At 35.0% G+C, this 21,854-nt stretch overlaps 2 protein-coding genes across 2 annotated transcripts in view; both read left to right on the top strand.

The window, feature by feature from the left end:
- Positions 1-166: 166 nt before the first annotated feature.
- LOC123768473 (G patch domain-containing protein 1) lies at positions 167-18,645 on the top strand. Its single transcript, XM_045759044.2, has 15 exons — positions 167-379; positions 2,343-2,412; positions 2,675-2,825; positions 3,656-3,804; positions 4,610-4,758; positions 4,931-5,151; positions 7,188-7,322; positions 10,021-10,151; positions 10,379-10,481; positions 11,740-11,944; positions 12,853-12,970; positions 13,251-13,320; positions 13,732-13,904; positions 15,714-15,894; positions 16,850-18,645. Exons 1-15 carry the CDS (start codon positions 316-318, stop codon positions 17,783-17,785), a joined length of 2,856 nt encoding a protein of 951 aa, XP_045615000.2. The 5' UTR covers positions 167-315; the 3' UTR covers positions 17,786-18,645.
- Positions 18,646-21,135: 2,490 nt separating this feature from the next.
- The window catches only part of LOC123768472 (monocarboxylate transporter 9), a 78,915-nt gene continuing 78,196 nt past the window's right edge, over positions 21,136-21,854 (top strand). The window contains exon 1 of the mRNA XM_045759042.2: positions 21,136-21,362. The gene's annotated coding sequence lies outside the window, so the exon portion shown is untranslated. The remainder of the gene's footprint in view (positions 21,363-21,854) is intronic.

Raw genomic sequence — 21,854 nt, 5'->3', positions numbered from 1 at the left:
TGGTAATACAACTTTTCTAATTTGGCTTTTTACTTTATATTATGTTAAATAACAACTTATATGATTTAAAAGTATATTTTTACATAGGCAATTAATTTGAATTAATTATATGAAAACGCGCATTACCATTGAAAACTTTTAAAAGATGTTTATCCTCATAAATGTAAACAACACGGAGTTGGTGGCAGCCACGATCAAAAATGCAGTGTTGACAGTGAAGATGGTCTTCAACAGCAGCTGTAACGAGCTACACCACACTCCAGACCATAAAAAGCTAATAATCAATGTTAATATTGTGTGGGAGTAAGTGGAAACATGAGCGACAGCGATGAGGAAGAGTGTGTGTTTTATGGGACCCCTCTGGAGGAGCTCGATGAAGGTAACCAGACAGGGGGAGGGTGCACTTTATTTATTTATTTATTTATATATATATACAAGAAGGTACATTGGGATTGTGAGGATACATAGCATAGTAATTACATTCTTGTAAAGCCACTAGTACGGGCAGCGTTTCGGGCAGGTCCTTAATCTAAGAAGCCCGAAACGCTTTGCGTAATAGTGGCTTTAGGCATTGTATGTACTAGCTATACCTATAAGTTAAACAATCCTTGTAAATATTTATTGTATGTATGTACCTTACCTAAATAAAATTGTATTGTATTGTAAGCTTATAAGTAGGTTCCACCTTTGGTTTTATTCTGGTTTTGGTTTCCACTTCTTGGTTTTATTCTGACTTTTGTTAGTAAACAGTATGTGTATTTGCATTTTTTTTTTTTAGTTTACATAAAGAGTAAATTAACAGGTTGGGTTGTGTGGCTAATGCTCGACTACATTGTGACATATTGTCTGCATTTAATTAACAGTTTATGTGCCACCCTCCCTCAACCTCTAAAAAAAAATTGATAGTATGGTATATTCACAACCAATTTAGACACATTTTTTATTGGTCTACCACACTGTGTATCAAGCAGATATATTTTTGTTTTATTTTTGTGTAAGGTAAGATAATTATCAGGAGAAAATGCTAAGCCATTACTACTATACAGCACTTAGATGGGATAATGATTTAGAATACAGTAGAGGATAGGAATGGTGCCCTATTCTTGGATGGTTGGGAATTGAACACCAACCTTCAAGAAGCAAGACAGTTGCTCTGCACTACACTACACTGTAGTGTAGTGTTGCTCTATGATCCAGTCCTAGTGGTATTTTTGAGGGGTTTGCACTTATTTGGATAGGCTAGGCAAAATCATACTTAGAAATACAGAAAGGTAATTTACCTTATGTTGATTAAATTTGGTTAGATATAGCCAAGTTGCTATATAGTTTGGTTAGATATATACAGTTGCACATGCAACTACTACAGATAAAATTTGAAGAAATAGAGAATTTATAATATGAAAACAATAAGTAATTAATTCTATGCAAAACACTAAACCATTAATAGTATATACAGTAGAGGAATGGTTGACACCCTAATATGTTTCTTTTCCTTGTGGTGTATACTGTATACATAAATCTGCATCCAGTTTGACACAGGGGATCAATCAATCGAATGGTGACACCTTCCTAGTTGAAATACCAAATGAGATACTAATCTGTGGTGACATACATCCACAATTAATATTTAATAAAGTTCACAAAAAATATAAAATATTGTACAGCCTATGTGATAGACAGCATGGCCCTAATGACAATTTCATAAGAGTTGGTAAAAACCCAGGATTTTTTCTCAAAACCCAACTTGGCTTGAGTTTTTATCTATTTAATCAGTAGATGCAAAAAGACAAAGTTAAAATTAAATTAAAGTTACTAAGTTAGCCCATATTACAGTAAAAAAATTTTTTTAAACCTGCCAAGGTTTTTTAAACTGACAAACCTGACCATGTGAGTAAATGGGTAGCTATCACACCAGCCCTGTAATCTGATGATCTATCTTATATGTCGCACAGCCGTTTGTATAACATTTTCACTACAACTCTTCACTAGAATATCTAGAATACTAAAATAACCTAAACCTGATTCATAGGTCACATCTATTATAAACTAGAAGTAACTACAAAATTAATTTTAGTGAATACAGTACAACTTTTTCTAAGAGTGGTATAATACTTGTAAATTTACAACTGAAATAATAGCAGTGATAACTCTACAGCCTGTATTTCTCATTCACGTCACATTCCGAACCATAAACAATGTATCAACCCATGGTCATATGGGAAAGACAAATGAATGAAAATGTTCATTGCCGATATTTAAAAAGGATCCTACCTAAACCATTTTAATTCAGCAAATGGATAAACAGTGCTTGTTCTTTTTTTATTTATTATTTTCTTTTTCAGGTGAAGTACGCTCACGTAAGGCTCCACGGATTGAGGATCAGGTTGCTCGAGATAAACAGGGTCGTAGAAGGTTAGCTTTAAACTCTGATTCAACTTTGGAGTAAATTTTTGTGTGAAGTACGAAGTTTTGTGTACATATGTATGTACTGTATTTATATGTATGTATGTATGTATATTATCGATTCTGAGTTTGATTATTTAAAAAAATATAATTGGATACTTATTTTTCTGAACATTTTTGTATTATAGTTTGGAAAAAATAATTATTTAAATTAAGTACTTGATTACTTATACAAAATATTCTATTTCATATGTATTTTCTTTTATTTTAGATTTCATGGAGCCTTCACTGGTGGGTTTTCAGCAGGATACTTCAACTCCGTGGGAACAAAAGATGGATGGACACCATCTACATACGTGTCCACTACTGCCCAACGAGCAAAAAGCATGCAATTTCGGCCTCAGGATTTCATGGATGAGGAGGTTATATTTACTCTATATTATAAATAAATTTAGTTCAAAGAATTTAATGAATTTAAAATTCAAATAATTTTATTATAAATAAATTTATTTCATCATGTACAGTACTATACATGAACTGTATTTAGTCCTTAAAGTGTGGTTATCATGAAGTGTTGATTGTCTAGTGCATTGCAATTATTGTTAAATTAAAATATACATCTTTTGTCAGTGTTTAAATATCTATGTTGTCCATATGATTTCAGCAGCTGAGTGGTGTCTCGTAGCAGTAATGCGAGGCCACAAAATAATTTGGAGATAGCCAGACTTCATCTTCTGGTCCTCCCTATCAACAATTTACAATGACCACACTTACCTGGCCAACATATAGGTCTTATCTGTATATGCAGTACTGTATTTATATTGGCACTTATTTTGCTTTTGTATACTGATTCCTTACTTTTGAATATATTTCATATAAGTAAAATACAGTAAAATAAATTGGGGGGAAGGGTCCTGGCTCCCATCACAAATGTAATGCTGATTAATGCCAAAAGGAATGTTATCATAACCACCGCACCATGATCGTCTATGATAGACGATCATTGGTGCGGTGGTCACGGTACTGTGTAAGTTTAGGGGTGATCCTGGACGGCATGGGTTCGAATCCTGGCCGGGTTAGAGTTCTTAGTGATACTATATACTGTATTTAAAAAATAAAATGTGTGTGCATAATTTTTTTTTATGTTTCTGATTACAAATCTCCCATTTCATAAGGGAAAACAAGTCGGGGGGACAGTTTTGATTTCCATACTTTAGGGATTTGACTCCAAATTTATTTTTTTTTATCACAGGATTTGGAAGCACATGGCATATCACCTCAAGGAATCCAGGCCTCTGCCAACTATGATGACAATGAACAGAAGAAGAGGAAAAGAGTTTTAGATCCAGGTGGACCTATTCCAGGGACACCTGTTCTTGAAGATATTTTGAAACCAAGTAGGCAAGTGCTGCACTATTAATTCTGCACAGATAAATGAATCAAAAGTTAGTACACATGATATTTAGGTTCAGGAGATAAATCTAATTTAGAGTAAGGTGTTTTGTGAAACTCGTGCAAGACTTTCAACACTAGTATTTTCCTGCACCTCTTTGTTTTTTTGTTAAGGTTTGGTACTGTTTGGTATCTATAGCCTTCACCGTAATTACCTAAGGGCAGTCGTAGGATGAGAACCACGCTCATTGTGTTCCGGGTACTTTGACTTTTGGAATGCCAAATCTTGGCTTGCCTTGTCTCTTAGTTGATTGGGCCTTGGGCTTTGGCTCCATCTGCTAATTCAAGCTGAATCTCTCCATTATTTCTAGTGTGAATAGAAACTAGTATATGGAAGCAATGGAGTGACTGGTTCAGGAGGAAGCATTTCATTTACACTCAGCACCTTATTTAATTTTTTAAAAGAAGGTTATTTGTTTATTTATTTGTTTGTTTATATTTTTATTATTAGATTTTTTTACAGTACAGTATATAATTCAATTAAAAATGTATGTTGAATTTGATCTTAATATATAGAAAATTAAGAAAATGATTAAGAACGCATTTGACACGAATTATTGAAGATACCTTAAGATTTGTTTGTAACTAGTTGTGGTAAGTATATACAGTAATCTCTGCATAATGCACTAGTTATTTTCAGCATAATTACTATTTCTTTTATGAAAAAATTAAAATATTTTAAATTCCTATTACAAAATTTAAAAACATAGAGGTTATTTTAACATTTTGTTATCTTTTTAATTATTTTATTTAGGGAGACTATGGGAATGAAACTTTTGCGTCGTTTGGGATGGAGACCAGGACAGGGGGTTGGGCCTCGGTTGAGCCGACACCAAAAAGTGTCTGAACGTAAAGAAAAACAGAGAATATTTGGCTGCCAGGGAATTCAGCATTCATTGAGAGGTAAAGAGTCAGTTCAGTACGTTTTAGTAGTACTGTACTGTAATTTGCAAAATTCTACTTTACTGTTAAGCAATGTTAATAAATTGGTATTTCCTATATATGGTATTAGGCATAGTAATACAGTATATTTTCATTTATTCTAAAAATGTATGTTTTTGTTGAATATCTTTAGATTCAGACAGTGAGAGTGATGATGATGGACACATGCAGGATTTGACTTATGCTCCTGATGATATTGACACCCTTCACTTGACACAACCCAAGGTGGATCGCTTTGGTCTTGGATACAAGCCTTTGGATCGGACATCTGTTCTTGGCGGACACATCAACCTTTTTGACCCCTCTCCTCTGGTCATGACCGATAAAAAAAAGAAAGTTCTTATAAAGGGGCAGGTGAGTAATATTTTAATTAAACAATATCTCTAAATATGATAAGTAAGAATTCATGGTTAAGTGAATTTTATTATTACAGTATTGTACCTGTATTGTATTTTGTTATACAATACAAAATAAGTTTTTGCCTGGGGAGTTTGATTCATACATGATATTAATAAGTATCTGTGTGCTTATGCTAATAACTTTCTAACCTCAAATGAAGTCTATTGAAATCATCGTGCCCTCCTCATTTCCCGCTGTCAAGTTTTGGAAGGCACTGTGCCAGATAACATGGAAGAGTAGTGTAGGGAAGGCAAGATCAGGATATGCAATAGCACCTGGATCTTACTTTAATAATACCTTTCGTGTTAATACCACTGCACACTTGTTAAATATCAGCAATATCTTGGCTGTTCTTCTTGGCTAAGTCAATATCTTGACTTAGTGAAAAGTGTCTTGAAAATTAGTGTTAAATTTCCAGTCACTATAAATATCTTGTTTAAAGAAAGAAAAAGTCTCCCCAAATTCAAATATCTCAAGACAAAAGTATTTTTGAAAAGCTGTCTTTTTATGAGGCAGACTTACAGTTCTTTATTCTTGTTAATGGTTGCTTGAGTGATCATGGTCTCATAAATTTTACTGTAAGGAAGATAATAAAAAACATATGATTTCATTGTTTACATATTACATTTAATTAGATCTTTTAAAACATGTTAAAGCAAAAGATTTAGCCAGAATTTTGAGAAGTTTCAAAGTGAACATGACCAGGACATGAAGTTGCATCATTTGACATCTGGTCGGGTGTATGATTTTTGTGCAATCAGATTTTATTCTCCTATATACATAACACAATTTCATGATTATAAATTGTCCCAATTCTAAATTGCAGGCAAAGCTTTGGACATACAGTACTGTATATCATGCAAAATAGCTTTAGTCTCAATTCTGAGACCTATCACTTTTTAAAATCTTGCATCATATTATATTCACATTCAAAATCGTTCTTTGATAGTAAAGATATACCTAATATATGCCAAAAACAGTGCCTGCACTAACAGGAAGGATCAGGTCATATTGAGAAGACCAAAATATACCTGCATGTTTTTGCTACCGTATTACAATATTTTGTGGTGGCAGACCTCACAAAAATAATTATCATTATACAGTATTGTATATTGCAAGAATGTTTTGAACGATGAAGGCTCTTTCAGCCAGAATGTAGCGATATGATTAAGTTTACCTCGGTAATAATTTATAGATAGGATTAAGGTCACTTTAATGGAAAAAATACAGACAGGATAAAGGTTAATGCAGTAATTGAGTACAGATAGGATTAAGGTTATTTCAGTAATTACGTGAAGATAGGATAAATGCTACATCAGTAAGAATGTACAGATAGGATAAATGCTACATCAGTAAAATGTGCACACCGGATAAAGACTACATCAGTAAGAAGGTATTAGATAAAGACTACTTCAGCAAATATTCATTAATTAATAGTCACTAGTAAGAAGGAGACCAGAAAGAAACCGTAGGAGAACACACAAAATATAGTAAATATTTCTATTGCTATGGAAGTGGTTAATGTTGAAACCTTCTCATTTTTGTGAAACAGCTGTGTTTATTTTGCTCTACCTCCCTTACATATATAGATGTAAATAACTGTTTTCTTTGTCAACTAAAGTCCATAACTATGAATATAAGTAAATTAGGTTAGCCAATTATCTGATAGGTCTTCTTAGAAAATTGAGTACTTGGATTGTTTTATGAATGTTGTATACAGTATCGTTTTAAGGATATTTGTGTTTCAAATAATACTTGCAATAAATAACACAGCACAGTTCCTTGAGGATAACCTTCCCTGCTCCTTTTCTTACTCTGACACTTTCTTATGAAGTTAGTACATTATTTTATTTAAAATCCTGCAACTTTAGTTGTCAAGGCATTTTAGTCTTGTCTATCTGTTATGAAAATTGGTAATATCTGAAAGCTCATTAATACAAAATTGAGACTTGGGTGTCCAGAAATAATATTTCACACAAGTTTATTTTCAGGCCTTTGGTGTTGGTGCTTTTGAGGAGGAGGATGAGGATATTTATGCCACCGAAGATATGAGCAACTATGACTTTGGTGAGGAGAAGAAGGAGTCAGGTAGGAGAAGCGGGGTTAACAAGAATCAAACACCAATGGTGAGGATTTATCTGAATTCTTTTGAAAGGAAAAAGGAAAAATTTTACTTTTTAAATTCATCTATGATAAAACTAATGTCAATTGATATATTATCATAGTAGCCAACATGCTCATTTTCTTTAGTTCAAAATTTTGGATTACTCATGTGCAGGGCAAGATTCTGTGTAAATTATATTATTGATGAAGTAATGAAAAGCACAGAATAATTGATATATCATTGCTTGCATGTACTGTATATTTTTTTAAGCAGAATCTATCGTCCACCACATACACAATTATTTAAGATATCTATCACTGGAGTAAAGGCAATGCAATAGTTACATAGTGAGGGGGACAAATATAGCTTGTACAGTACAGCTTCGATTCAACAAACTATATGGGACCAAGCTCAATTCGTTGCAGTGAGGGATTTGTTGCAACAAGAGATGCCTCCAGGATGCATTTCCAATGCCCTATGGGCTATTTTCACTCAGTGAAATTTTAATTTAAACCTATAATATAATAGACAACTACCAAATAAACATGTCTGCAAAAAACATTTAACCACATCTAGCAAATTTCTCATGTCTTCAGCCTCAAAACTCATTTTCATAAGGTAGCAAGGCCATATCTGAGTGAAGGAATACCTAGCCAACTCAAAATTAAAAACAATCCATAGAATTTGGTTTTAAATATCCTCAGTAGTTTTCCCAAGGCTCCAACTGTTTCTTGTAATGTTGAGTTCATCTACAAAAATCATCTAAAAAGTGATTGGAGCCATATAAAGAGTGTTACTGTTCATACCCCCCAATATTTAACGTGCTCTGTGGTCTGATTTCATTGAGCAAAATTATAATTTCAATCTCTCATATGAAGGGCCAAGAGAACCTCTCTGTAAAAAGATTTAATCACATCTAGCATATTTTCTATGCCCAGTCTTGAAATCTCATTTGCAAAGAGAAAAGGGCCCATACTTTACTGAACATGAACCTCTGCAACTGGAAATAAAAAAGAATCATAGAATTTGGTTTTAAATATGTTCAGTGGCTTTCCAAAGGCCCCAACTATTTCTTGTATTGTTGCTTCCATCTGTGAACTCAGACCCAACATCTTACGCAAATCGATACATTCCCTGCTTCAGCAAACTCTTATTCGTTGAATCAGGTGAGTAAATCTGGCACAGAGAGTGTGTGTTGGAACCGGAGATTTGTCAAATTGAGGTTTGTTGAATCGCGGTTCCACTGTACCTGATTAAGGTCAAAATTATTTCAAGTAAAAAATACCAATTATTTTATTTTATTTAATTCATTAATTTCTAGACGTTGACAATTTACAGTACAGTACTGTGTTCCCTTTTCAGATCAGTAGCACCATGTATTGTACTATAAAAAGTCAGTAACTACCTTATTCATGGTCTGACAGAATCATCTATCAAGCACTAGGAACACCACATACTGTATTTTCAAATACTGGTAATTAATAGCCATGTACATTGATTATCAATCACAGATAGCAATGGATAGGACTGCTAACCTGTTTGGATTCTAAGTTGTCAATTGATACACTGGCTAAAATAATAAGAACAGTAATTAGAAGCAACACAAATTTGCATTTGTGCTTACATTTCTGTCTCCAATATACTGTATTATATTTCTGAAATGTTGTGATGTCCATGTGATAAAATGTGTGTGTTTCTGCATGCACGTGCACACACCACCTTTGGCAAGATATTTGTGGCAGCAACAGATGGGTGCCAAGGTTAGAATGCTCCATAAGGCAATATGCAATGTGTTACCAAACTTCATAGTATTGTTTCATAATGCTAAACACCAGGGGTGCCAACTAATATCAAAAGACCAAAGACAAGCAGTCAAGTCTTCTCTTTTCCATGCCACCCAACTTAAGTAAAAGAAATGTCTGTTAGACAAAAATTAAAGGTCACTCATCTCTGTCAAAGCATGATTTGTCAAGTGAATTGTCTACATCCACATCCAAGGTGACATGAAGATTGAACATGTACAGTATATAGCTGCCAAACACCTAATTTCTTTGTAGATATTCTAACCAGTACACAGCTGTGACTGAAATGGGAGGAGTTCCAGACCCAAGTAATATCTAAATACCACCACCTTCACTGTACCTCTGCATTAAATAGTCTGCAAAAGACCTGTTAACACACTTTTTCAAGGCACTGCTACCAAACTGAGTCTTGAGCATAGGAACCAAACATCCAAAACAGTGAAATCAGGTCAAACTTAACAAGAAATATAGTCCATACTTTCCGACTGACGTAAGATACAGTCAGGTAATGTGCGAGGTGGGTCAGGTCAAGGAAACTTGATGTGTGGTACTACCACCTGTTGATGGTTGGCATCAATGACCACGCATGCTACTATTAGTTAGCAAGAACCCCCTCACTTGCAGTTACCTGTGATGTCAATGAAGGATTCAAAAGGTCCTTAATTTTTTTTACAAATGGACCATTGTCAAGTCATTCTAGGCTTGAGGGAATGGTCGTCATTGACTCCCTAGCACCTATAAAAAAAAGCACTTGGAAAGTTTCCTCTGGCACCAGTGTCACTATTTAGTCCTGTCTGTTCACAAACTTGTCTTACAGCTGTAGCGATCTTTACTTAGGGAGAAGCCAAATGAGTGCAAGAATTATAGTTTTTGTTGTTATATATTTAATAATATAGACCTTGCCATTTTTGTTCTCAGACTGTGCATGGTTTAATCGAGATAATTGAAGGGTTTACACTGAGCAGCAAACCACAACAGCAGCATAAGGTCTACCCAAGGCCTATATTACCCCGAGATTATTTACCACTGCACCAACCACGTAGACGAAGGTACAAAAATTTAATTGAAATTTTATAATGGAGATACAAGTACAGTATGTTAAATTTTGTAAGGTACTGTACTTTGATTTCTAAAACTTTAATTATACTGTATATTAATTAGTTTTACAGTATGATAATTTATCGTTATATTTGTGTGCATGGTCCCTTGGCTAGTATTATTAATTTTATGTTTTGTATAAAGTTATAATTGTATTTAGTATAATTTTGAACTTCAGGTTTGAACGCAAGGAAAGTGAAATACGTGGATTGGGAAGACACGAGATGACAGCTGAGCAACGGTCTCTGAGTATTGCAGAGCTACCCAAAACTACGGTGGAGGTACAGTACTTCTCTTCCAGTGTGGCATAATTATTTTGTTGACACATCAACAGTTATACCTCTACATCTATCATATCTGCTTAGAAGATAACTCATTATCAAATCTAAAGCAGAGAAAGATCAAAGACATCAAATGCTCTATTTTTAGATGGAGGTTCTTCCTTTTTCTGTTCACTATTTGCCTTAAGTACTCTCATGTAGATAAGTTTAGTGGATAATACTGGTTTCAGCAGTCTACAGTTATTTGCATGTGTGTACAGTATCATCTCAAAACTCAAATTGACTTTCATTAATCACACGGTCTTGTATTTGCAGATCACTTTTATTCAAATTTTTGTTTGTAATTTTATTATTGTACCCTTAAAGCCTTAAGCAAAGCCATTACATAATGTTCAGATCTCACTCACATATTGTATATCAAAATATACTTAACTACTTTTACACTGGTACACAGGCTGAAAGTGTTTTCATTCACAACCATTGAGCACAATCTCTATTAGACCTTCCAACATTTTCAGGCCTCTTTAAGTTGGGAACTATTGCCATCACTGCCATTGTTGATCTTGCGTCTTACACTGCCAACACATTCATTTTCATATCATTTAAACACTAAATTTTTACTGTGATAAGGGTCCTAAATTTCTTAAACATTCATACCTCATAGTGCCAGATGTCATGCAGTACATTTTAGGATGAAGAATGATGCTAATCTTTATTCTCTTCCTTCTGCAGCATTCCCTTGTTTATTTCCTCCTTAAAATGTTTATTTTATTCGAGTGTTGTACATTTCATGTACCTAATCTCAGTATCATCCCAAATACCATACATTATGCCACGTTCCTCCTCGTGTGTGTATGTACCATAACATTATTTTAAGTTCTTCATTCAGTTAACTGTAGGAATTATCTTTGTGCAGAAATTTTTATTTAATTGTTCCATTCCAGATGTCTAAATTAATGGTCATAATCATTACTGCCAGTCATTGGATGAATTGTAAGATTTGTGAGAGTGCAAATACATTGTAATTCAAGGAAATTGTTTAATGAAAGTAGTATATTATCAATATTTTTTCAATAAATATTCAGGGACCATTTACAAATTGAAATATACAAAATTATTTGTAATTCATATTTGAGAAGATTGATTATTCTTCTTTGAGTGAATTTGTTATATACTATATAGGTATATATGGCATATAACAATTGTGATTTTGTGTATTATGTAATGATGTGTGTGTGATATTAAGACATTTTACCAGGTCAGATCAGGAGTCAAAGGGAAAACTCTGCTTCCTCCAAAAGATCAGCCAGAATCCATTGACACATTAGAAGTTGAAAAGATTTATGATGAATTTAAAAATTCAGGATCGAAATTCAGTTCTGATTTCAAACCGTTTTCAAAGGATCCAGATAAGCAACGACGATATGACCTCTTTTTGCGAATGAAAGAAAGGGGCCAAAAAGGTTAGTTTCTATTATGTTTACATGAGGAATATTGCATAATTATCTAGAGCTAAGTAGATAATCAATGAAAGGATGTCTTATAGGTAATAGATTAGCTGGTATTGATCACTCAAAGTAATAATGTTGTGGAGAATCTTCCCTATTGATTTTTTTTTTACAGTACATTGTGAAGACTGCCTGCCTCACCTGAGAAATGTGCAATATCTCAAAATGATGTTTGACTTGACAAGTGAAGTGACCCTAATTTTTAAGGGATCCAGAGAGTTTCATGTAGGATTGCTTGTGATCAAATCAAAATGTGAAAGAATTCTATGAGGATATGCAATTAGCTACCTACACACTCTCAAGTCATTTGAAAGTATTATGAGTGTGTGAGTTGGTCATGCTCACACAAACCTTTTATTCTAGTGTTTTTCAAACCTCTTTCAAGATCTAAACACTTTGAAAAGATATATGTTGAAGAGTGTTGGTTTTGTTTTCATATAATAAAGCAGTCACCGTCCTTGATAAACAATAAATATAAATAAGTTTAGGATTGCCTCAGTGAGCTTAAAAAGCCAGTCATTCATTGTCAATATCTGTTACCACTGACAATGTGAGAATGCATCAGCCCAGAAAGAGAAGATGAATAATAATGTGTGAAAAGAAGGTTAGTTTATCAAGATAATTTCAGCATTAGACAAGAGAGTGAGTTATAAATAAAATTCTTTGTTTATATCTTGGAAAAGTAGATGGCAGGGCTACAGCATATGCATTTACTTAAACCTTCTGTGTAATTCATATTGCATATGTGCATTGCAGTACTTAAAGATTCATATATTTATTCCAGCATGCATTAAGACTAAATGAATTTCATTGATTCCAGCATCACTCTCATATTAATAAAAGTCAATGTACCCTGTATTCAGATCGATTCCGCTTGGTGCAGCCCAAGAGTATGACTGAGTGGCAGAAAGAACGTGAAGTGCATGAGTTTAGTAGAGCAGCTCATCTCTTTCAGCCTCTTACTTCTACCATGGCTAACAGGTACCTAGAACCATTTATATCATGATTGTTGAGTGTTTCAAGTTAAAAAACAAAAGGCTCCGGCTCAGGAATAATCCAAGGGAGCCTTGGATCCCAAGGGATTGGAGCAAGGGAGCCCAAGGGAATCTCTCAAAATATACATTCAGTATACTATATATTTGAACAATTTGGCAATACCATTTAAACAATTATTTTTGCATTAGTTGTTTTAGTTTGTATATGTAATTTGCATTCTTGATCATAGTAAATTGTTTACTACTGAACATGACTTAAATTTCAGATTTGTGTCTGCAGCAACACCAGACTCAGGGCCAATGCTAAAGGATGGACTTAATGTAAACATCCCAAAGGTATATGAATATTTCTCTCCTGTGAATGAAAATGATTTCTAAATGGTAACGTTCTTATATGCACATGATACATTTTTTGTTGTTATGGGAGGTTTTTCGGAGCTGTATGGTCAGTGGATAAATGTTTAGGAAAGATAGTACAGTACATTATTCTTTAAGAGGTACAGAATTCCTTTAGGGATAGCCTCTAATAGAGAAGTACTGTACATTCTTTAAATGATGCAGCATTTAAGAAATAACGTTATGATGTCCAATAACCAAATTGGATTTAATTCTTGCCTGAAATGCTATGCGTACTAGTGGCTTTAGGTATTGTATGTACTAGCTCTATCTATAAATCCAACATTATGTTTGTAAATCAACTACGTAGGCACTTTCCTGAATAACATTTACTTTACTTCTGTACTTCAGATTGATCCAGCTACTAATGATGCAGATGTTGATGCTTTGGGTCATAATATTGCTGATGAAAGGGTTAAAGCTGCCAAGATGAACATGTTTGGCAAGCTGACTCAGACAGTGATGGACTGGCATCCTGATCGTCTTCTGTGTAGAAGATTTAATGTTCCTAACCCATACCCAGAGTAAGTTGTAACTTTCTTGTTATCATTAACACCTCAATCTATTTTTAAATGGCTTACAGGTATCTTGCTGGAAGAATAGTTTTTCCTATAGCTTCAAGAACATTAAAATGGTCCTGTAAAGACATAATCCCTGTGGCATCAATGTTGACGTATCTTGGTACCTGACTAGTCATCATCCTTAGGTGTGTGCAGTGTATCACAATACCTTGGGGAGTGGTTGAATAACTTACTCTCACAATACCTTGGGGAGTGGTTGAATAACTTACTCTCACAATACCTTGGGGAGTGGTTGAATAACTTACTCTCACAATACCTTGGGGAGTGGTTGAATAACTTACTCTCACAATACCTTGGGGAGTGGTTGAATAGCTTGCTCTCACTATACCTTGGGGAGTGGTTGAATAACTTGCTCAAAAATGAACTTTTCACAAGCTCAAATCATGTTTATTGTTGTGTGCCTTAAGGAAAGTGATAGGAAGAACAGATTGTAAATCAACATATGTAACAATAGCTGATGGAAAGAATGGTTCAGTCTGTGGGAAAATACTAAAACAGTGGTAGAATGATTTGCAGATACAGTGCAACCTTGATTTGCCAAACTATATTGAACTAATCCTGTTTTTGTCTATCTGGTTATCTATTGCAACTTGTGTTGCCTTTAGGAAGCATTTCTGAAAATGTCAATTAAGGCGTATTAAGAGTGTTACCATTCATACTCTAATATTTCCCGAGGTTAATGTCACTAAGTGAAATTGTAATTTAAACCTATCATATCATGGATAACTACCAGGAAAACCTGTCTGTAAAGAGATTTCACCACATCCAGCCTCATTTCCCATGCTTCAGCCTCAAAATATCATTTTCAAAGGTGGCAGGGCCATCACCTGCACCAATTTGAAATGAAATGAAGCAGAATTTGGTTATAAATATGCTCAGTGCCTTTCTTAAGGCTCCACCTCTTGAATTCTTGTGTTACGTTCATCTACAAAAATCATTAAAATGGGATTAGAGCTATATTAGGAGTTACCATTTTATACCATAAGCTTTCCCATGTTCTATGTGGTATTTTCACTGAGCAAAATTCTAATTTCATCTGATCATATGATGGCCAACTACCAAGAGATTCTAACTATAATGAAATTTTACCCTCATTGCTAGTATTTCTCAGGAACTAACTGGTGGAAATGAACTAGGCCCATCAACTTTCCCATCAACAGGGCTATGAAATTGGACCCCCTGCATGCTAGGCAAAGCTGCACATCACCTAATTTGCCAAACACTTGTTTAGTAAAGCAAGTGAGTAAATCCATCGTGGAAAGTGTGTGTTGCAACTGAAGATTCACTGAATCAAGTTTTGCCAAATCATGGTTGCACTGTAGTAGTAGAGGTAGGAAGGAGCCACTTTAAAAAAATATTGAGCTCTGAACACAGATTTATTCCTTAATCATCACTCAACCATGTCTACCCACAGAACTGTGTTTAAAAATGGTCTGCCTCTCCCTTTCTAATGGAATGTTAGATATTACATTAATAAGCAGGAAGTTTTAGCTTGCTATACTCCGGCTGAAATAAGCATGTGTAAGTGGTCTTAAGTGTCATATATTACCCACCATTTATATTACAATACTACATTTAATATTCTTTCTTAGTTGCTATATAACTTTAAATAAAATTTATATAAATCCTTTGCATGTTTGTTAGTAAATTAGCATTAGGTATTTTTACTTTGCAGTAACTAGTTCTGTAATAAGCCAAGCTAAACAAAATATATGTAATAAATTGTTATATGTCTTTTATCATATTTAACAGATCTTCAGTTGTTGGTGTTAGCAAATCCCAGAGAAAAAGGTTTTCAATTTTCAATTTCCTCGATGCACCAGAAGACGACAAGCCTCGTAACCGGGAAGTCTCACCCTCGCCTTCAGAAAGTGCAAAAAGAGAAACTACTGAAGATGAAGACTTGGATAAATCGGAAACCTTTGGGCTTAAGGTTTGTTTAATAATAGTTTAGTCATTTATGAATGTCTTCTATTAAGTTTTGGTTAAATGTGTAGCTGTATGCAGCCTTCTCAAAGAATGTTTGGGTCATCAAACTCACTCTTCATAAGTTTGAGATTTTCTTCATGTAGGCTGATGCTTGCAAGTTTGCTTATATGACATTTTAGTGTTCTATCATGAGTTGATTTCTTGTGTTCTTTAGTATACTATTCTTTACTATTGTCTCCAAACTTCACCTAGTCTTAATAAATAAAAAGCATGTGGAAGCTTTCCATGTGGATTCTGTTGCAGCAGTAAACTCCCCCAGTGTCTCACGGGTGATAAATGCTCGGGTTCGAGTTCGATCCGCGGGCATGGAAGAATGATTGGGCATCGATTCTTAACTGTCCCTCCCTGTTCACTCAGGAGAAATTTGGGACCTGGTTTTAAACTGATTGGCAGATAGTGTTTCAGGGGAAAAAATGATTGGGATAAGGCTTAAGATGAGTAACTGTAGAAGTGAAAAGTCACCCTAAAACTTGGGGCAAAGAGAATGGACATCAGTGCATTAAGATCTTGCTGTTTCTAAAGAAAGTAAGTTGTCAAGCAGAGACAAATTTATGGTTCATTTATTGATTTTTATATTCATAAGCTATGACTGACATGCACCTTATGTAATGATAGTGTTTCTCAAAATTTCTCCTGTTTTTCTTGATAATTTTCTTCATAATATTAACAGGGGGTTTAGCTTTTCATACAATTTGAAAGCACATGAATTTGCACATCACATTTGCACATCGTAAGTACATCTGCACTTTCTTCACCTCTTATTTTACTACAGTATTTTCTACATATAAAATTAATACTATGTGAAGAATTACATGAACAAAAACAATCATAAAAATAAGGAAACTGATTTAAGAAAAGAAAAATTTTATTAAATTATTTAATTTTTACTCATTTTCTAGATTCCAGTAGATGGGCCACCTACAATGGATCTTTTTAAAGCCATCTTTCAAAGTTCTGGATCTGAGTCGAACTCAGATAGTGAGGATGAAAAACCTACCAGCATTAAAATGAAACAAGACTCTTGTAAAGATACACAATCCCAAAGGTTTGGTCCCTCAATTGTAGAAACTTCTCTGAGCAGTCAGGGTAAATATACATCTGAATCAGAGATGGACAGTGGCAATAGCTGTGTTGTAACAATGGCTTCTATTGGAAATACCTTGGAAAACAAAAGTGCTGAAGATACAAGTAAGGATTTAGATACTGTTAAGAGGCCTGATAGACAGAGGGTTCGTATAAGCAGGTTTGAACCAAATAAGGATGGCTCCAAAGGCGAAGTCGAGTGTTTGCCGAAACCAGTTTTTATTCAGCGTAGAAAAAAATCTGCTGATACTGAAGCAACTCCTGCTGAAGGAATATTTGCTAATATAGATTTTGAAGAACTTAATAGTTATAGAAACACTGAAGCGCTTGCCATTCAAAATCAGACAACCAATATTACAGATAAGGTAAAAGAAAGTGTTAATAAAAGTAAGAAATTTGATAGTGATTCCTCGGTAGATTCAGAGGATGAGTATGGTCCACCAGTTCCAGTACATCTAAAGAATAGGATTCAAATGATCAAGTCATCTCCATCAAGCACAGCTTCTCTGGTGCAACAGGGAAAACAGGACACTGTACCTAAGGAGCAATCCTTATGGGTTGAAAAAGTATCTAAGATTAAATCCAAAAAGCACAAAAATAAAGACAAACATAAATATAAAAAAGAAAAGAAAAAGAAGAAAGACAAGAAACATAAAAAGCATAAAGAGAAAAAACAAAAGAAAAAAGAACACAAAAGTCAGAGTAGAAAGAGCTCAAGTAGCAGTAACTCTGACTTGTCAGACAGTGATTGACATGTGCACTATGGTTATACATCATCTATTCCTCTGGAACAGTTGAAAGATTAGTCCATAAGGAAGAGAAAAGGGTCACAGGTATACAGTGACAACCAAGTAATAATAATATACCAAACAAACTCCTGCCAGTATTTCCTTTCTTTATCCTTTAAACAGTAAGAGGGAATGTAGTGGTAGCTATCAACAGTATCCCACAGTTGTTATGATTCAGGTGCGACAATGTACTATCATAATAGGGGTAGGTAACACAATGGTACTGTAATTGGGGTAACAACCTGAATTTACAAATTGAAGCAAATCCTCTTTTTTCTGATAATGTTAGGTGTTCAAGGCTCTTTCTCATAGTAAAATTTTATCCTATTTTGAATGTGGAACGTCTCTTTCAATAAGTGGAATATATATTGTAAATATGTTAGAATAACCCTCTTAAGGGTCAAATGCAATACAAAACTTAATTTATTTTAAATTGAGGTATAATATAGACATTGTCCAAATGGTTTCAATTTCACATGTCCACAGAATTTTCTTAAGCCTGCAAAGTAAAACTTCACAGTTTAAGGATTCTTCTGTGAGCAATCGGTGAGCAATGAAATTAGCCAAATCCCCATTTTCTGAATATTTTGTTCTATACTTCCAATAACAGGAGGTCATTAAAGATAATTGGGGGTTAACCCCCATTACCTGTGATGTCACAACCTGGTTTGGCAGCAGAATACACTTATTTAGAATACCAAATAGCAACAATTTTACTGTAATTTGTTTTCTACTTATACACCAGGGATTTTTTTATTAAAACCTCATTATATGTATTTTTAACACATGTTTATGTTAAAATACCTAAATAAAAAAAATTGTCTCGTGATCTTTTATTCATAGTCTCCCCAGCGTGGTGCCCTCTTTTTGATAATTACAGGCACTCAATTGTCCAGATTTTCAGTTATACAGATATTCAGAGGTACCAACTGATCCAGATAATCAGTTTCATTGTAGTTTGCTTTGTTTCGCTACTGTAATAAAAAAAAAAGACACCACTTCATTTCTGTGAAGTACAGGTATCTAGTTCTGTAGAATTCAACAATATATTTTTATCTACAGTACATGTCATGTTTAAGGTCTAGGTCGACCAGGACTTTTTCCTCATTTCTTCCCCTGAAAAAATTTACACACGCACACGCAACACAAAGGGGGACCAAAAGTAAATGTGTCACCTAGGGTGACACCATTTACTTGTTTATGTATTAAACTATTAGGGCTCAGGAAAGGTACCTTTCTTGTACAGTATTTGTTCAAGCAGTTGCTAAAGTATGCGTTCCAGGATGTCGAGTGTGTGCGAACTGGATCTTGATAAGCTTGTTCGTTATCATTCAATTGACACATTCATGGGCACATTGGTGAACAGACTCAACATCCTGAGATGATTTCATACCCAATACCTTGTAATATGTTGACAAATATCTTCAGAGACTTACGGGTGAAAGCACATGGCAGGTATGGAGTCACCTTAGTGTTGAGTCACTTAGCCAACCTATACATAGATGTGAATATCTGGCTGGTGATCGGACAAAATGGGTTTCCAGGTTTTGTGGGTCTTCACATTCACATAGGCATATTCAGTGTTGTGCTCTTCAGTAGTTTTTGGCAGTACAAGTCTGGATATGCCTTTGAGACTGACAAGACTCTCAAACTATGAAACTCACTCTATCCAATTAGCATACCCAGATACCCACACCCACATACATCCCTTTTTTTCATAAGCCAAATTACAGTATTAAAATTTTATTAAAATTGAGAATGCTAGGAAACTACCTTGTGTATTACAGTAAAATGTTGACCCCATGTTATAATACCTTATGTATATTTTAACGGCCTAGTATATCATATCTCTAAATGTGTCAATGATAGGCGCATCAGAAAAAAGTTTATATTAAATGATATAATAAACAATGGAAGGAGAGGCTTATAGCGTAGTCTGGTAGAAGTGAAAATACTAAAATTTAGAGAAGCAGGCAGGCAGTCAATTTACAAACATTAATATATGTATTTCTTTTGTTAGTGGAGGGTCAATACAGTAATGTATTGACTGAGTCTAAGAGTACAATAATGTACTCTACTGGTATGGGGAAGATTATGGGGGTGGGGCAGAGGCTCGTGGACACATGCACTAGATTAGTGGGGGTTATGAATACAACATAAACACATTCCTTATAATAACACTTACAACCTCGGGCCGGGCTTGGGGAGTAGAAGAACTCCCAGAACCCCATCAACCAGGTATCAACTTCTTGTGCAATTTAAAGTACAATACTGTACAAGCTGAGTGAAACATTTCTAAAATATAAATGCATTATTTCAAATAATATTTATAAATACAAAATATTAGGAAACTAAGAAAAAAATATAATTTGATGAAAAATATTACGCTGGTGAAGCTGTCTGAATTTTTTTTTCGAAATTCACTAATTTCGTTGTGGCTTTATCATCCCACGGGCGGCGGTGAAAGGCTTAGTCACCCACATTTACTCTCTATACTTAGTAAACTGGCGATATCTGGCTAAAACTTCTGGTAGTAAATCATTTTGAATGAAATATTTACACATTTTCTGGACCATTTGTTATACAACTCTAAATGCCTGTATCTCTTCACACTACATCACATAGTGACGGAAGGTATGCAAATAATTTAGTTTACATTTGGTCTACATCAGCAGGTAATGAAAACTCCCAAATATACTTATAACTGAGTCTAAGCCGAGCAATAGTAACATGTAGGACTCTACTGATTTGACTGCATGATCCATATATGTGGCGCCCAGTACTATCGAGGAAATTTTAGGATGTGACGTGCATAATACGTTTATATAGCCATTATGATGACAGTTTTTTTTTATAGTTATATACTTTCTTTTGATAGTTATATTCTTACATAAATATGACATCAGGGAGATTTAAGGGATATTAAATGAGCGAACGGGAGGAGTAGGGGAAAAAATAATAATAAAAAAGGGAAGGGAAGTGGGGGAGGTGCTGGGAAATAATGAAGGAGAGCAAGAATTGAATTTACCCGATTTTTTTTGTATTAATACATTAGATACAAATGCATTTGTGCAGCTACCCTAGACTATATGAAGGGGAGTACAGTGTGTCAAAAAGCAGGGCCACCATCCCTATATAGTGGCTTCGGCCGGGGGGGGGGGGGGGGGGGGACAGGAAACTGGCGGCTTGTCTAAGGTCCTTCCCTTCCCCTCCCACTTCCCATTGGGAAGGAGGAAGGGCGACAAGGCGCGTGCGTTGCCCCTGCTCCCTCTCTCCCTCTCTCCCTCCCTCCATAAACAAAGACGCCCCGGCCAGGGAAGGAACATAACGCGGGCTCCTGTAGTCACGGAGAATGGACATAATACTTTAATAAGGACAGTCCTTGGGTTTGGTGGGAGTGTTCATTACTCTACACAGCAACAAGAAAGGTTCACGAAGGCTTGTCAGTCAGTGTTGGCTGCTGTTTGGTTCACATCATCAGCTGCAGCCTGATATCAAGGGGACGCAAAGTTAAAAATAACAGCAACTTCCGTCTTGTTTGGTAAGTACTGTATAGTTAGTTTAGTTCATATATTATGCACCTCATAGCCATCCTGTGGGCGGTAGTGGAAAGGGTTACAGAGGCACAAAATGGGCTCGGTGATTGAACCTCAAAATGCACTTAGCTAAGTAAGTTACATTCGTGATGAGCTAGTTACAAAATTTAATGTATCGAGTTGTTACATCAGTAATGGATTCGAGACCGACCACAAGAGTACAGTCTCTAAATTAAGCTACATACAGAAACAAATGAGCAAAGTTTCTTTCACCCTGAATGCCCCTGTTACCTAGGGGCATTCAGGGTGAAAACAGGTACCTGGGAGTTAGTCAGCTGTCACGGGCTGCTTCCTGGTGTGTGTGTGTGTGGTGTTGGGAAAAAAAGTAGTTAGTAAAACAGTTGATTGACAGTTGAGAGGCGGGCCGAAAGAGCACAGCTCAACCCCCGCAAACACAACTAGGTGAATACATGTGTGAAGAGCCAGTGTCTGTAACA

The sequence above is a fragment of the Procambarus clarkii genome, chromosome 35, assembly GCF_040958095.1.
Source record: "Procambarus clarkii isolate CNS0578487 chromosome 35, FALCON_Pclarkii_2.0, whole genome shotgun sequence".
NCBI classification, from domain to species: domain Eukaryota; kingdom Metazoa; phylum Arthropoda; class Malacostraca; order Decapoda; family Cambaridae; genus Procambarus; species Procambarus clarkii.
This window is presented reverse-complemented; position numbering and strand designations above follow the sequence as displayed.

What these genes read in the sequence shown, in the direction of transcription:
- LOC123768473 (XM_045759044.2), top strand. Translation starts at nt 316, where the DNA reads ATGAGCGACAGCGATGAGGAAGAGTGTGTGTTTTATGGGACCCCTCTG. An exon ending in GATATTTTGAAACCAAGTAG is followed by an intron (nt 3,805 to 4,609) that starts GCAAGTGCTGCA and finishes TATTTTATTTAG; the next exon opens with GGAGACTATGGGAATGAAAC. An exon ending in CGGAAACCTTTGGGCTTAAG is followed by an intron (nt 15,895 to 16,849) that starts GTTTGTTTAATA and finishes CTCATTTTCTAG; the next exon opens with ATTCCAGTAGATGGGCCACC.